Source organism: Falco biarmicus, chromosome 5 (assembly GCF_023638135.1).
Source record: "Falco biarmicus isolate bFalBia1 chromosome 5, bFalBia1.pri, whole genome shotgun sequence".
NCBI classification, from domain to species: Eukaryota; Metazoa; Chordata; class Aves; order Falconiformes; family Falconidae; genus Falco; species Falco biarmicus.
Genome location: NC_079292.1, coordinates 68,916,218 through 68,932,307, shown reverse-complemented (window position 1 = coordinate 68,932,307; position 16,090 = coordinate 68,916,218). Strand labels below are relative to the sequence as shown.

Genomic DNA, 16,090 nt, shown 5'->3' with positions numbered 1-16,090 from the left:
AGCAACAACTTGTTGATGGTCCAATGAAAGTGACTAATGAAAATGAATTTTCCATCAATTATAGTGGGACAAAGTCTGTTCTTGCATTTACATCTCTAGTAGAATGCCTTGATGGCCAAATTAATTAAAGGTTGGAAAAATTAGGAATTTGGGGCTTGAGAGACAGAACTCAACTTTTACAATCATCCTGAACATGTGATTTCTCAGCTGCAGATTATCAGCTGTTCTTCTGGGACAGTAAATACCTCTATGAACCTGGGCCTTCAATGACCTAATTATTCAATCTTTTTTTTCAGTAATCTCCTGTTTTCCTTGTCCTTTGGTAGGATAAGGAGATGTCCTAATTTTGGACAGCGCCCTCATGAATGTTTTATCCTCAAAAAGGGGTGAGAGGGTGGGGGAAAACCCAGCTATGTGGAATGCAAAAAGTACTTCCAATCATGAATCTGTATATACAGATGATGTACAATAAGAACATAGATAATACAGTTTTTATTTTATAACTTGTTGCACTTCCATGTTTGTAACATAACAAGGAATATATATTTTAATTATAAGGTCAAATATCTTGCCATTTAATCTTCAGTGCAAGAGAGAGCATTACAAGATTTATATGGCTGTGTGAAGTGTACACTGCTTGTGAAAATAACAGCTTTTGTTTCTGAAGTTTTATATCCTTTCAACCAAAAGCTTGCACTATATCATGTCCTAATTTCATCTCTAAGTATATGACATGTATGCGTATAGTTGACTTATTTTCCCACAAGACAACTTTCTGGTGTTCTGGACAGTCATAAATTTCAGTTTTCAAATTACAAGAACACTTCCCCCCCTTCAATTTGTTTAGAATGATTAAGCAAAGCAAACATCATTTTCTTAATGCATTGCTTTTTCCACATACAATACATGAAATAATATCTTAAAAATCAAATATTTGCATATGAGTTTGGACATGACCAGAAAACCCTTTTCCATCCTACTTTGATAAAGGTTACTAATTGGTCTGAACAGATGTGTATAATAGGACATTCAAATACAAGTACAACATTTCTTGGAATACTATGTGAAAAAAATTCTTAGAATTTGGTTCCTTGGACATCTCCTCTCTAACATGCATATCCTAACAGCATGCTGGGCCTGCATTCCAAAAAGTCATTCTGATGTCTCCTTTTAGTCCACTTCCCTGTAATGAAGCCCTCTGATACATGGCTCAAAAGTACACAGTGGCCTTCCTGTATTGGGCAATTCAACAGCTGACTACGTACAGTAGTCAGTTCACTTCCACAGAATAAACAGTGATACCTGATCTTATTAGCCTTTTTACTCTCCTGAGAATCTTTATGTAATGTTGCATTAGTAGCCTTTACTAAATTAGAAAACCAAAAGGGAAGATAAATCAATATGAATGTACATTTGCTGATATTGATTTTTCCCCTCATAGCCAGCATGGGAATATTGTGGCTCCTATTAATGTACGGAGTGGGAGAGCTTTAAACGGTTCTGTCTGGATAATTATCCAGTAGTTTTGGAAACTTACTCAGACTTCTTTAGTCTGTAATTTTGAACTAGACATTTCATGAAATCAAATCCTCCTCATGAATAATCATGTTAAGATGTTGATGACAATTTCTTGATGCAGATTATCAATGAGATGACTAGGAGAGGCATTCAACTTATTGCTCATGAAAAAGGATGAACAGCTGGGTGATGTGAAGGTTAAGGCTGCAGCAAATGATATTCCCCAGATCAACATCCAGAAAAAAAGTGAGCAAGGGAAATACTGGAATCACAGCTCTGGAATTCAGGATAAATGTCAGCTTGTTTAGGAATGTGCTATGTGGGATCCCACAGAAGGCTGCTCTGTAAGGCAAAGTGGCCCAGGACAGGTGGCTGGTCCTCATGGACCCCCTTTTCAGTGCACCAGAACAGGCTGTTCTGATAGGCAGAAGTGATGCAAGCATGGCAGAAAGCTAGCATGGATGAAAAGGGAACTCCCATCTGAGCTCAAATGCGAAAAAGGAAGTACGCAGAGGGTGGAAGCAGCAACAGAGTACCCAGGAGGAATACACAGAGAAGGCCCAAGAATGCAGGGATGGAGTCAGGAAATCGAAACCTCAGAGGGAGCTAGAAATAGTGAAAGATATGAAAGGCAAGAAGGGCTTCTGTAAGCACACTGGCAGCAAAGGGAAGGCTGAGAAGAATTTGGACCCACTGCTCAATGTAGCAGGGAAACTAGTGACAAAGGACATTGATAAGGCTAAGGTACTCAATACCTGTTTTGCCTTACATTTTTGGAGTGTTATTGTGTTTTGGGTTTTTTTTCCTTTCTAGTAAGGTTTGTCTTTAGGCCTTCCAGGTCTCTGAGCCCAGTGGCAGTCTGCAGAAGTGGAGCACTTAAGCTAGTTGGACATACACAGATCCTTGGAATGACACAAGCTGAATCTGAAGGTATGGAGAGAGGTGGCCAACATCACTGCAAGGTCACTCATTTTTGAAAGGTCATGACTATCAGAGTAGGTTTTTGATGACTGAGAAGACAAACATCACACCCATGTCCAAGGAGGAAGACCCAGGGAACTGTAGCGCAGTAAACCTAACTTCAATTCCTGGGAAGATTATGGAGTCAGTCATCCCAGAAGCCATATTCAAACACTTGAAGGACAAAAAGGAACATCCAGACTAGATTTACCAAAGGCAAATCATGTCAGACCAACCCGACTGGCTTCTATGGTGAGATGACTGGCTCCATGAACAAGTGGACGAGTAATGGGCATCACCTACCTCAACTTTAGCAAAGCCTTTGACAGTCTGCCATAATATTTAGTAGTCAAATTATAGAGATGTGGACTGGATAAGTAAGAAGGATGAAAATTTCTCCAGACTGGCATGTTCAAAAGGTTGTGCTCAGTAGTGTAAAGTCTACTGGTGGCCAACTACTAATGGCATATGTCCCTCAGGTATTGAAACTGGGGCCAATACTGTGTAGCACCTTTATTAACACTCATGACTATCAGAAGGAATGCACTCTCAGCTAGATTCTGGATGACACCAAACCGGGGCAGAAGTCAGTATGGTGGAAGGTAGAGCTGCTATCCAGAGGGACTTCAGCAGGTCGAAGAAATGGCCAGACAGGAACCACATGAAGTTCAACAATGCCAAGTGCAAAATCCTGCACCTGGAATGAATAGTCCCATGTACCAGTAGAGGCTGTGAAGCAGTTTTGCAGAAAAGGACCCAGTGTTCTGGTAGACAACAAGCTGAAAATGAGAAAGTAGCATGCCCTGCCTGTGAAGGCCAGCCACATCCTGGACCTAATTAGCAATAATGTTGCCAGCATATCACAGGGAAGTCATTCTGTGACACCATAACCAGAGTACCCCATGTAGTACTAGATATTAACATACTGGAGGAAGTCCAGAGCCTCTAAGAAAATTAGAGGGCTGAAGCACATGATATATGAGGACAGGCTGAGAGAACTGGGCTTGTTAAGCCTGATGAACAGATGACTAAGGTAGACATTGTTGCTGTCTTCAGGTATTCAAGGGGAGAGTATAGATAAGTTGGTGCCTGCCTCTTGCCAGAGTTACATAGTGAGAGGATGAAAGGCAGCAGACCAGTCAAAGGCTATTCCAGTTACAAATAAGGAAAATAATTTTCATTATGAGGGTAGTAAAACACTGGAACAGGTTGCCCAGAAATGCTGTGGAATCTTCATTCTTGTTGCTACTATTTTAGACTGAAATCAAAGATCTGTTCAGAGTCACTTTCATGGAAAAGGCAAATTTCGGATAATTTTTTTTTTTCTGTTACTGTAGCAGTTTAAGAACAGTATTCTCATTCACAGAACAAAGATCATATTCCTCAGTACCACAGGACACCTGAGAATCAATGAAACTACAAACTTAACACATTTATAATTCTCTCCTAGCATAGCCAGATGGATTTGCCATGTGAAAAGAAAAATCCACAAGCTAAGCCATCTTATTCACTTACACTGAATGAAAATTGTGCCATCACTGATGGAGTTAACATAGATAACCAAATGCTAGAGGAAATCAAACTTCAGAAAAGCTTTACATCATTTCGTTGCTTGAAATTTTTAGTGACAAGTTAAATGAGCCCCCCTCTCCTTTGCCTTTTCTTTGGTGTTTGTGGTTTTTTTGTTGTTGTTTTGGCTTTTTGTTGGTGGTTTTTTTAAATACAAACACATATACATATACTACCTAAAGCTCAACAAAACAGACAAAACAGCTTAGTTTATATAATTTTTGCAAACAGCAATATCCAAGATAGAATTTTAAAGGTAGTACCCAGTGCCCTTTCCTCTTCCTATATCCTAAACCACCGTTCAAACAGCAGTCTCCATTGAGATACAGTTACTTTTAGGATACAATGTAACTGCTGTTTATCAGTGGGAATTAGTGCTACTAAAACATTTGAAAATGTTAGACTGTTATCTCTTTTGGAACTGTACAGGGGGCTTTTACATCTTGTGGCAACTGTTGCCAAGTTGTAGGGAAAAGAGATGCTTTCTAGCAGGTTTTATCCTTTCCTAAACGCTTCATCAATCATTACAACATTTCTCTTGACAGTCAACCAACTTCTACAACTCTTAAATCCATGTCCCTTTCTTCCTCAAGCAGGCCTGTTGTTTTGTATCTATCAGAAACCACTCGGTGACAGAGCCACTGAAATGTATGTGATGCTGTATCTGGTTCCTAATTGCTCAGTGCTGCGTGAGGAAAGAGTCTCTATACGTTCTGTTCCATAACAGCAACCACTTCCAACTAGGTCATGTCACAAGTAGCAATTAAAGTGACCTAAAAAATGGTTGTGGCAGACAGAAGGGCAGTTTTCAGTAACTATGGCACATTGTTTTACCTATCCTTGTGATCAGCATTTCATTCTATCAAAACCTCTAAACACTCCTCTTACTCTATTTCCAATTATAAAAGTCTACCTGAATTTTTCTGCCCCAAGATCTACACAGCTCTGTCCTTCCTATTTAAGTTTCTTCCTAGCAGGTGTCTCATTCCAGCTGCAAGCCTCCTTCAGTTTTGCCCACATGCTAATCCTGCTTTCCACTCCACCATGGCAGGTCTTGCTCCAGCTCAGCTCTGCTTCCTGTAATCCATCCCAGTTCTTCCTTGTTCTTCTGTCCTCTCATCTCATCAGCTGTGACTGCACATGCACCCTGCTTTCCCAGCCTGTATGCTCACGTATCATACCAACAATAATGCAATACTATCACTAGTTCTTTCCCAATGTTTCTCTCTCCTTAATATCCAAACTACCAAGTTGTCTCATGCATTTTCTCTCCCTCCTTCCCCTCCCCACCCCCTACACACCCTTTTTCTTTTTGAGTCAGAGATGAAACCAAACATCCTGGGCCTTGCACCAGAAAGGGGTGGGAATCATATTAATTAGAATAAGGACTAAAGGAGTTAAGATGTAAAACTCCTGTTTAACAGAGTGCATCCTCAGCAAGTTTGCAAGTGACACAAACTAGGAGGTGTGGCTGACACACCAGAGACATGCTGCCATCCAGAGCAACCTCGACAGGCTGGAGAAATGGTCCAACAAGAACCTCATGAAGTTCAACAATGGAAGGAACTAGGCAGAGAAGGACCAGGGGATCCTGGTGGACACCAAGTTGAATGAGCCAGTCATGTGCCTTCACTGCAAAGACGGTGAGTGGTATCCTGGGCTGCACTAGGTAAAGTATTGCCAGCAGGTCAAAGTAGGTGACTCTTCACCTCTGCTCAGCACTGATGAGGCCACACCTGCTGTACTGGGACCAGTTCTGGACTCCACAGTACAAGAGAGACATGGACATACTGGAGAGAGTACAGCAAAGAGCAACAAAGACAATTAAGGGTCTGAAGCATCTCTCCCATGAGGAGAGGCTGAGAGAGCTGAGACTGTTCAGCCTGGAGAAGAGAAGGCTCATGAGTATCTTAACAATATATATAAATACCTGAAGAGAAGGTGCAAAGAAGGCTGAGCCAGGCTCTTTTTGCTGGTGTCCAGCGACAGGACAAGAGGCAACAGGCACAAACTGAAACAGAGGAGGCTCACACTGAACATCAGGAAACACTTTTTTTTTTTTTTTTTTTAACTGTGAGGTTGACCAAGCATGGGCACAAGCTGCCCAAGAAGGTTGCAGTATCTCCCTAACTGGAGTATCAGAGGTCCTGGGCAACCTCCTCGAGGTGGCCCTGCTTGAGGGCATTGGACAACATGACCTCCAGAGGTCCCTTTCAACCTCAAACATTCTGTGATTGCGAGAGCACCATGAAATACATTATATTATCTGATCTGTTAATAAGTTAATAACTGAACTCCCACAAAGTCACATAAAACTGCTTCAGAAAGATCTTTCCTTATAATTGAGTAGTAAGTCAAGAGTAAATACCAGAAGCACCTTCACAAAAATATCCTGAACCTGTTCAGTTTTACATGGTCTTGTTAGGTTTACTAGTGCTTAAGTGACACAGCAATTTCACTGTAGATCACAAAGCAAGTTCAGCTGAGGATTATATTTATAAAATTAATTTAGGATGACAACAAAATTAACACATTTGGGCAAACCAGCAGGAAAAATAAGAGGAAGAAATAAGCCTCAGCCTGTTACTGGTTGTGGAAGTTTTTCTTTGAAAAATTCAAGTACTTCACGTTTCTGTCAAGCAAGGTAATATGCCTGTAAATTTAATCTGACAGAAGACATAGCACAGAATCACCAGAAAATGACAAGATCAGATTGTAGGAAAGGGACTACCAAATGCTTTCACAGCTCTCAGAATTCACCAGAAGAAACAAATTCACACAAGTGTAATAAACCCAGACTCAGATAGCCACTGGAGGTTTGTGGTGGTAATACCTTTAGTATCCACTTCAAAATCTTGTTCAAAGTGCTTAAATATTCTATTGGTTGCCTGCTGGAAGGTGTCTTTGCCCAAATCCATCCCTCCTAAAAACCAGGGATAGACTGCATTCATTATTTCCAACAGTTCAAATGTTATCAAGTTTTATCTTCTGCTACACAAGTCTGAGCTCCTTTCTTCCCATAGAAGCCTCAAGCAGCACAAATAATAACCATACTGAAGAAATAAAATCAAAACAAAGCATTCCTAAGTTTCAGGAAGAAGCAAGTAATTGCATTTAAAGCATGGAGGTAGTCGTGAATCCTTATTACAACATGCTGCATAACAAAAGAAAAAAGTCAGTTATCAGTTTGAACAGAAGTTTACTTTAAAACAATTACTTCATTGATCATTGATATTTTCTAGCCAAATAGAGCCAGTAAAAAATAAAAATGATCATCCAAAGTGTTATACCAAAACCATAAAAATCATGGTACTATAAATTAGGTGATCTCACATTAAAAGACATATACCATAGCTTTTAAGCCTAACTTTAACTGCAAAAGATACATTTGTGAGAACCTTCACAAACTCTTACCACCTGCAGGAACAGATATGAAACAGCCATCAGCACCACAAGAATTTCCCCATGGCAATTTTCATGAGCAGCTATCAAAAATACAAAAATATTGGGGGAATATTTGATGCAGAAACCCCACTTGACTTGCTTGGTTATTTTAGTTTTAAGGATCCTTCCTTATAGCATCATTTATCTGTTGTAGCTCTCTAGAATTCAGTATTGTTACAACACTCTAACTTCATTCACTTATGCTATGTCTAAAGCTATGAAATCCTTCATTAGTCTTCAATAAACACGAACATTATTCATAAAAAAACAACACACACACACCCCCCAACAAAACCCAAGAAGATACTTCTGTCGGTAGAGACAGTAATAATGCAAATTCTTTTAATAAAGTGACACTGTAACAGCTACAGGTGTAACAGTTGTTCAGAGCTCCTCCTCACTTCATCAATTAACTAAAAAGAAAAGCTGATTTAGACCTACAGAACTCATTTTCCTAATAAGATACTTTAGCACCACAGGCACAACTCGCTATGCACCCCATCCCAGCCCCCCTGGCTAGTCTCAGCCCCAGTACTCCTCCAGCCTTGCTACCAGCTTCTTCACAGCAGCAACAGTAGCACATCTTTGTCATGATGCCATTTCCTTAATACATCAAGAGCTCCTATGCCAGGTGAGGTGTAAAAATGAGGTCCTGACTTCATGTAATTATCTAATGGAACTTTTCATATTAGGAATTAATTAAATGAGGCCATCTTCTCTGTAACTAGTTGGAAAACAGCTCTTTTAGAGCTACAGGTGTTTGATTCTGCCAAATTAAATGGTGATTACCAGAAAGAAGTGGTTGGAAAGATGTTATCTTTGGTAAGATATAATTACTGTTACATCTTATTAACCTATGGGAAACAGCAGGAATGCCCTATCCTCATCAGTATTTTGGTAGTTTGTCTAGCTGATCAACTGCAAAGAATGAAGCTGATGGATAGAAAGAGTTTATGGCAGTTTATCAGGATGCCAATAACATACTGGCTATCAACAATATTTTATTTATTATAAGCACATATAGTTGTGGTAATAAAATCACTGAAGAACTCAAATACCGACCCCAAAATGGTTGTCTTCTCATAGTAAAATCCAGTTTCAATTTTTTTACCTGTAAAGTTGTGTGTGGGTGAAAGTAAAGGAACTTGTGAAATTAAACCTTATGAGAAATATTACTGAAGGAAGTCAGTGATTTCTGCTACATTGAATAAATAAAGAAGGTGAAAAAAAGCCATCAAGTTTTGACAGTATTTTTACTTTGTACAGCAGGAAAATCAGCAACGCATGTTTAGAACATTCAGCATTAGGGAGAGGCTGGAGGATGTAATCTAGAATTTTATTAAAAGATCTGACAGAATCATACTCATAATTGTATAGTTATAGAAGTCAGGCAAAGTCTGTGAATAAAGGTAACATCTTTGTATTTTATCAACTAGTATAACTGGGAAAAAATGTTCCATGCAGAAGAGTCTTTTTTAGGTTTATCATTTTTTCATTTCTGCTCTACTGAAAGATAAGACACTGAAAGATAAGACACTGAAATCATACAGTCACCTAAAACACTGAAAATCTAACGCTGATAAAAATCAGAGTTTTTACTGATTAAATGTACACAAGAAACAATTTTTTTTTCTGTATAACACTATCATTCAAAGCAATTATATTGGTACAGCTTCTCCCTTCCTCCTCCTGAAACAGTCTTTTCTTGGTATTAAGTTGTTTTTGGGTTTTTTTTTAGCTCAGATTATGCCCTTTGAAAAGTGGCTAAAGCTAAATCAAAAATAAATCTTCACTCCAGAAGAATATCTACATAGGAAGTTAGAAAGAAAAAACTATAGTTCAATTAACAATAGTAGGGAACTTTCCTTTAGTTCTCCTCCAGCTAGGCCAGTAGCAGAAGCTGGGCATACAAAAAAGGCAAAGCTCAGTATCTTGCAAATAAATGTACAGCAAAAGAAAAAGTGTAGAGTTTCTTACTATGAGAATCACTTAGCAAAATGTAAGTCAAGGAAAGAAATGATTTTTTGGTAAGGCTCTTGTATGCAGAATAAAACCAACCTTCAACTGAATCATTGTAAATTATAGTTAATTATTCCATACATGGTATGTATAATATCAGAATTTCAAAACAAACAATGCCAAAGAATACTATCTCATTCTTGTGTGGACCAACATTTGCAGAAAATTTCAAAATGGTCTCATAAACTTTACCAGGGAGCAACATTACAGACACATATGTGCATGCACTGGGTTTTATTTGGGGACAGGAAGGAGAGTTGTTTTGAAATGGAATGAAAGTAACCAGATTTAGTTTTAGTGCAGAGAGATATTTTTTTAATAACTGCACCAGATGAAACTATATATTCTGACCCTATACTCGTTAAGGAACCTTTAGGAAGTAATAAATCACTAACAAAAAGACTAAAATTGCTTTAACCATTAGGACTGGAGTTCAGAAGTGGTCCAACAGTATAACCAGCAATTTCAAGTTTTGAGCATGAGGAAAGCACTCTAATGCTAGCTACTGAGAGGCTGTAATAAATGTGGGCAGGAAAAACTGTACATTTCAAGTGTCTGGGAAGGGATGCAGCTAGCCTTCAGCACAAACCACAGGGGCACTAGTTCCCAAGTGGTGAGAGCTACCATGCTGCAAAGTTGCAAGTACATCCCCAGAAATATGTGGAACATGGTAACCAAGCCTTGTGGGATCACCCTGGCTCCACAAGAGCAACCCACTGTTCCCCAGGAAGCTTGCATGCTGGAAAGTACCACGCAAAGATATTCAAGTGGCCCTGTATGGATAAGAGGAGCTTATTAATGCTGCCTCAGCACCCTTTCTGCTAGCAGGGCAGCAGTGATGCCACCAGTCACAGTGAGAAGAAAATTATGGCAGCCTTGGGGAATCAATAAAAAGGAAAAGGCAACTACCATGCAGTAACAGCTCCAAAGGGGCTGGAGATGAGGAAGGGAAGCAAATGAGGTGCTCAACACTACATTTGCTCAAGTGATTCCTGCTGTTTATTAAAAAAATTGCTGCTCAGAGAAAGGACTGAATGTGAACAGGTAGGAAAACAGCCAGTCAAGGCTGTGATCTCAGCAGCAGTATGAATGCTTGTTTTTCAATCAGTTCATTTACCCAGTCTGACTGGTTCACGCTGTGGCCACATATGCACCTGCACCAGTAAAGTACCAAGGTGCCAGAATGACAGGACTGTACGGCTGGGACCTGCGACAGGGGTTGCATATGACCAGCAGTGCCACCAAATATTTTCACATAAAATATCCTCAGTGTTGGTAATTTGCTGTAGGAGGCACAGCTTAGTCTTTACAAGTACCATAGATTCTTTAATGTGAAGGCTTAATATCTGTTTGAACAATTCTTGTGAAAAGGTTTGGCCTAACCATCTTGATGTTTATTATTAACAGAGACCTTAGGAACATCACGCTGCATGGATTTTGCCCTAAATTGGTCTGGATATTACCTACCCAAAATGCCTTTCATACTATGTCAAAGGCATAGGTCTTTGGGGGGGGTTAACAGAATAGTATCCAGGTGGATGGAAGACAGAAATGCAACATTATAATTATATACTTCATGAAATTATGACATTTTGAAAGCTAGAAAATTATTTTGTTTCATAAACATATTATGTTATTATGGACTACTGGATTACTGACTGTAAGCAAATAACTGCAGCTTAAAGAATTAACTTGTTTAAGCTGTGACATTTTTGCTAAAACATCCTTACCTTTTTAGTTGCAGTGAGAATTCACACTGCTTCTCTTAACAAGATCTTGTTTCATTGGAAATTTTTTAGCCTACTATGAAGTGATTCCATAAAGCAGGGCAGAACTAATGGCTTTATTAAGTACCTTTACTTCAGGCTAAATGGAAGGAGAAATTACATCCCACTTACATAGCAAAACAGCTGGAACCAGCAGAAGCCACAACACAGTGCAACAGAAAATATAAAAAGGCCTGATCAGAAGCTTGACAGGTTCACTGACTCAAAATACAGGGCTAGGGAACTGTCTGTCTAGCTATGTCAAAAAGGGGTGCAGTAATCTAGGAGGAAGGTAGTACTGAAGAAGCATCCAGAAACAGGGCACCAAAAACAGACAGGCAAATTTTTGACAGGCCTACTTCAAGATATTTAACGTCACAGTTGGGTTTCCTTCCATGGAGCTCAAGGAAACAGTACACTACAATCTTTCTATGTCAAGAGAAGGGAGCAGAAGACACACTTGAGCCAGTCTGTCTCTCTAAGATCACAAACGTGCAAGGCTTCAAGTGTTGGTTAGTGCTTGACCTGACAAAAAGGGCAACAACAGAAACAAGGCAAGTTGAAGAAGTTGAAAGACACCTTATTTCTGCATCAAACGTCTTTTTTGGTTGGAACAGGGCTGATAACATCTTCTAAATTCTGTATACTGCTTTCTCCTACCCAACAGCAGTTATGAGTAACTATTTCCAGTTCAAATTAAAAGCTTTTGAAATACGTATTTTCTATAACACATTTTTCCTTATGGGACTTTGCAATACCCTCTCCCCACCATCACAAAAAAAACCCCACCAAACATACCCCAGGGCACCGTTTTTTGTAAGTATTATTGTTAGAGGGAGCAAAGGCATCTGAAAAGGGAAACTCCAGGAGTGGGACTACAAGAGTTTGGTACTTCTATGCCTTGGTGACAAGTCCGGACTTTTTGTAAGCAGGAGAATTGCCAAAGAATTGGATATGAGATGGGAATGAGAAACTCCAACACAAGGAGGAATGTAGTTAGGTGTGCCTGGAAACTGGCAATTGAGGACTATCTGATCAGCAAAAAGAAATGATTGTGCATCTGTTCACTACTTGAGCCATGTGACTTTCCTACTTCCTACTTTTTCTTTTTTTGCCATTCTGCTTTGGTCATTTCCATAGCATGTCAGCAGTTTTTCTTGTTCATCATGAGCCCATATATCTTCCTTGTTGTTACAGGATCTGTAAGTCAGCCAGAGGTCTGCAATGGAACTGCTTAGAGCCATTTTCCTTCCACGAGTATACCAAAACCACTTTAAAACTTCTAAACTCTAAAGCTGTGTTTCATTACAGCCCCAACTGAAACAAGGTGGCTTTAGAAAAAGAGGAATGAAGAGTGAGGCAGATTATAATAAAAGGGTATGTATAAAGGTTTCCTCTTGCACAGTATGCTTGCAGAGGAAGCTGTCGATCCTTATTCCAATTTTTAGTGACTTTCTGGGCTGCACAGAACCTACATATTCTATCCTCAGTCCCAAAGAACAGTCTATCTTTCTGTCCTTTCTGAGAGCATGACCATTCTTAACTCCACTCAAGAGACTCGCTTTCCCTACATTTAAGACTATGATTCCCAGCTTGCTGTCTCTCAGTTCTCTCCTATCGCCATTTCACACTATAGAAGCTTCTTCATCTGGGCTTGCCCATTTGATCTTGGAGCAGATGCTACTGCTCACTCTATCCCACAGGCTCCATCTGGCCTAGAATGAAAAGGAGGGAAGAAAACAAAATGGCAGTATTCATCCCCTAGATCAATTCTCTGTCCTTTTAAATATATTGCATCGGGGATATTACAAGTAAACAAGATAGCATCCATTACCTTTGCCTTTAGTTATTCCATTCTCTGGAAGGAAATACATTGCTCTGCTGCTTCCATATACAAAAAGTGATAACTCCTAAAATTGCTATGTTGGTCTGAGGTGATGAAGTAAAAAAAATAAAAAAATAAAAAAATCTCTGTGAGGGTTCAGGCTGAATGGTTAAGCAAATCTTTTAAATGTATGTATTGAGTTTATCTTCATGCCACATAAAGTTCATGTATTTTCTGTAAACTGTTGATATCAATATATTAATAATAAATATGTGTGTCTGACAGGAAAATATGGTAACTAAATTCATGGTCTTGTCCATCTGTTCCTCTGCTGTTTGTGGATCTCCATATCATGGAGCTTGTTTGTGTTTCAGCTGCTTGTCATGTGTGTGTGTATATATATGTACCAGGGTTGTATGATGGCTTAATCTGCACTCATATTTTTTTTCCCTTAAGTTCCTACAGAAGTCTGTGAGGGTATGCTAGCAAATACAGGCTGTGTATACTCATCGATGAGCCAGCTTCTCTTTCTGCGCCAGGTGCTAGGCACGCATTGCAGTGGTGCATGTTTGAGGGCACAGGGAGCACCCATGTCCTTACAGACACACATGTTAACTTCGCACAGTCCCAGCGTACTCAAATGCTTCCATGCACATGTAAGGCCGAGCTTATGTGCCTTCGGCTCCACCTCTGCGTATGCCCCCCTGCTCTCCCGAGGCTGCGCGTGCTGTGGTGCACCCCACATCTTCTCCTGCTCAGGCTAAGGGGCGCGCAGGAGCGCCCTGCTCGGCGCAGCGAGCAGGCCCTGCGCCCCGGCCGCGCTTCCCGCCATGTTGTTCCTCGGGCGCGCAGCTGCCACTCTGGAAAGGAAGCCGGTCTGTGGCCTCCCCGGTGGCAGGGAGAGGCCTGGAAACGAATAGTGACAGCACGGCGGGGGCACCAGCCACCGCACGCGGGTCGCTGCCGGAGAAGGGGCTGCGAAACCGGCTGGCGCTCCGTGCCTCCCGCGCCGGGGCGGGCCCCGCCAGGCCGACCTTCAGCTTGCCCCGTCGCCAACGGCAACAATCCTGAGCCGCCAGCGCTCGGCGCTCGATTGCGGCGGCTGGGCTCCGACTCTCCCGCCCGCTCTGGCTCCGACTGGGCAGGCGGGGGTGGGAGCCGCCACCCTTCCTCTCGGCGTTGGATTAGTTGCGCCTACTAGGAACCCTGTGTTGTTGTCGGAGGCAAAATGGCGGCGGCGGTGGCCGGGGCCGCCCTGCTGGGCAAGGGGCTGGACATCAGCCTGGCGGCGCTGCAGCAGCAGGACCCCTACATCAGCAGCATCGTGGACGTGGCCAGCCAGGTGGCGCTCTACACGTTCGGGCACCGCGCCAACGAGTGGGTACGTGAGACCGCCCCTCCCCGCACCCTCTGCCGGGAGGGGCGGGGCGGGACGAGAAGTGGCCCCGCCTGTGCCGGGAGGGGGCGGGGCGTCGGGCAGGGGGCGGGCGGCAAGGAGGCCCCGCCCCTCTCCTCGGGGCAGGGAGTGGGGTGTGCGTGCTGTCATGGCTGAGGTGTGAGGGAGGGTGGCGGTGAGGGCTGTGCTGAGGGGCTGCCCCAGGTGTTGGCCTGGCCCTGTGTCCTGGGGTGCCCCTGGTAGCCCTCAAGATGGGTGAGGGGTTGGGCCTGGCTCAGGCTGTCTGGGGACTGTGGGAAGTCCCGTGGTGCCTGGGAAGTGGGTTTTCAAAGGCTTGCAGGGCTGTAAAAGTTCCATCGTGAAGGTCAGGGCTGTAAAATTTTATCGTAAATGTTAGGGCTGTACAGGCTGGGGTTTAAACTAGGGCATGGGCCTCAGGAGCTCGTCTGCCATTCAAACATCTCTAACAGACCAAAATGAGTGTAAAAGAGTGTTGGAGTTACGAATACTAAAAAGACCATTTAAAATTAAAAACATTTAATTTGGGGAATCTTTTGGTAATTTAACATTCTGGCTATTTGCAGGTAGTTCGTGGTTTACTGTGATGGTCAGCTTAGGGCCTGTGTTTGAAGAACCTGCACAATCTGCCTGTTGCTGGTTTCTTCCTCACCCGGCCTGAGGGTCACCCCGGAGGGCGGGCACCGAGGGTCACCCCAGAGGGCAGGCACCGTTTGGAAAATCCTCTCCCTGGATCTGGCCTGTGTGACACCTTCGGGTGTAGCGGAGAATTAATTGAGCGCAGTGTTTAGTCTCATGATGTCGAGCCTTTAGCCTTTTCATATCTTGTCACAAAACTTGGGTCAGCTGCCTGGTGACCTGTGCTAGCTCTAGTCTCTTGCCACCAGCCGATGAAGTTGAGTTTAGTTATTTTTTCATGGCTTAGGTGAGAGAGGTGTAACTGATGATATTGGTAAGACAGAGCTAAAGGAGGGCACACTGATGGCTAGCAAAATGCTGCCCTGATTTCAACTTCATTGACTTTCCTTTTCTTCAGGAGAAGACTGATGTGGAGGGAACACTGTTTGTTTACACAAGGTGAGGACATAATGTTTTAACATCTGTGGGTGAAACCTGTGGATATGGAAAAGCTAGCTGGGATGGAGCATGGCTGAATGAAGTAAAATGTTCCCCCTTGTTCAAGGGTGAAAGGAAACTGAAACTGGCAGAAGCAAATACAGGGAAGAAAACACTGGGAAGATTTCCAAATGTGATTTAAATCTTAATGTGGGTAAACCATAGAAAACTGTTACGTTGTTTTAAGTAGGATGTAGCATTTGCAGTTAAAAAAAAAACAAAAACAAAAAAGACCCCAAGAAACAAATAGTGAAATAAATAAAGATATTCCTTAAAGTGAGGGAATGATAAAACTTACGAAGTGTTGTGTTCCCTACTTAGGAAACTTCCATACTGCATGTGTCTGACTATTAAGTTTTTATGCATATTTCATCCAACATTTTGGATAGTTGTTTTTTGGTTTTGTTTTTTTTTAATGCTTTTAGCAGCAGCTCTGGTTGTGGCTTTTCAGAGCATTTA

General features: G+C 41.7%; 2 protein-coding genes across 2 annotated transcripts in view; one reads left to right on the top strand and one right to left on the bottom strand.

Annotated features, from left to right (window-relative positions):
• CACNA1C (calcium voltage-gated channel subunit alpha1 C) overlaps positions 1-16,090 on the bottom strand; it is a 486,917-nt gene that overhangs the window by 457,254 nt on the left and 13,573 nt on the right. The window lies entirely within an intron of this gene.
• Positions 13,960-16,090, top strand: part of DCP1B (decapping mRNA 1B) — a 47,278-nt gene continuing 45,147 nt past the window's right edge. The window contains exons 1-2 of the mRNA XM_056339743.1: positions 13,960-14,482; positions 15,552-15,592. Of these exons, the coding sequence (XP_056195718.1) occupies positions 14,330-14,482; positions 15,552-15,592 (194 nt within the window). The 5' untranslated portion in view covers positions 13,960-14,329. The remainder of the gene's footprint in view (positions 14,483-15,551; positions 15,593-16,090) is intronic.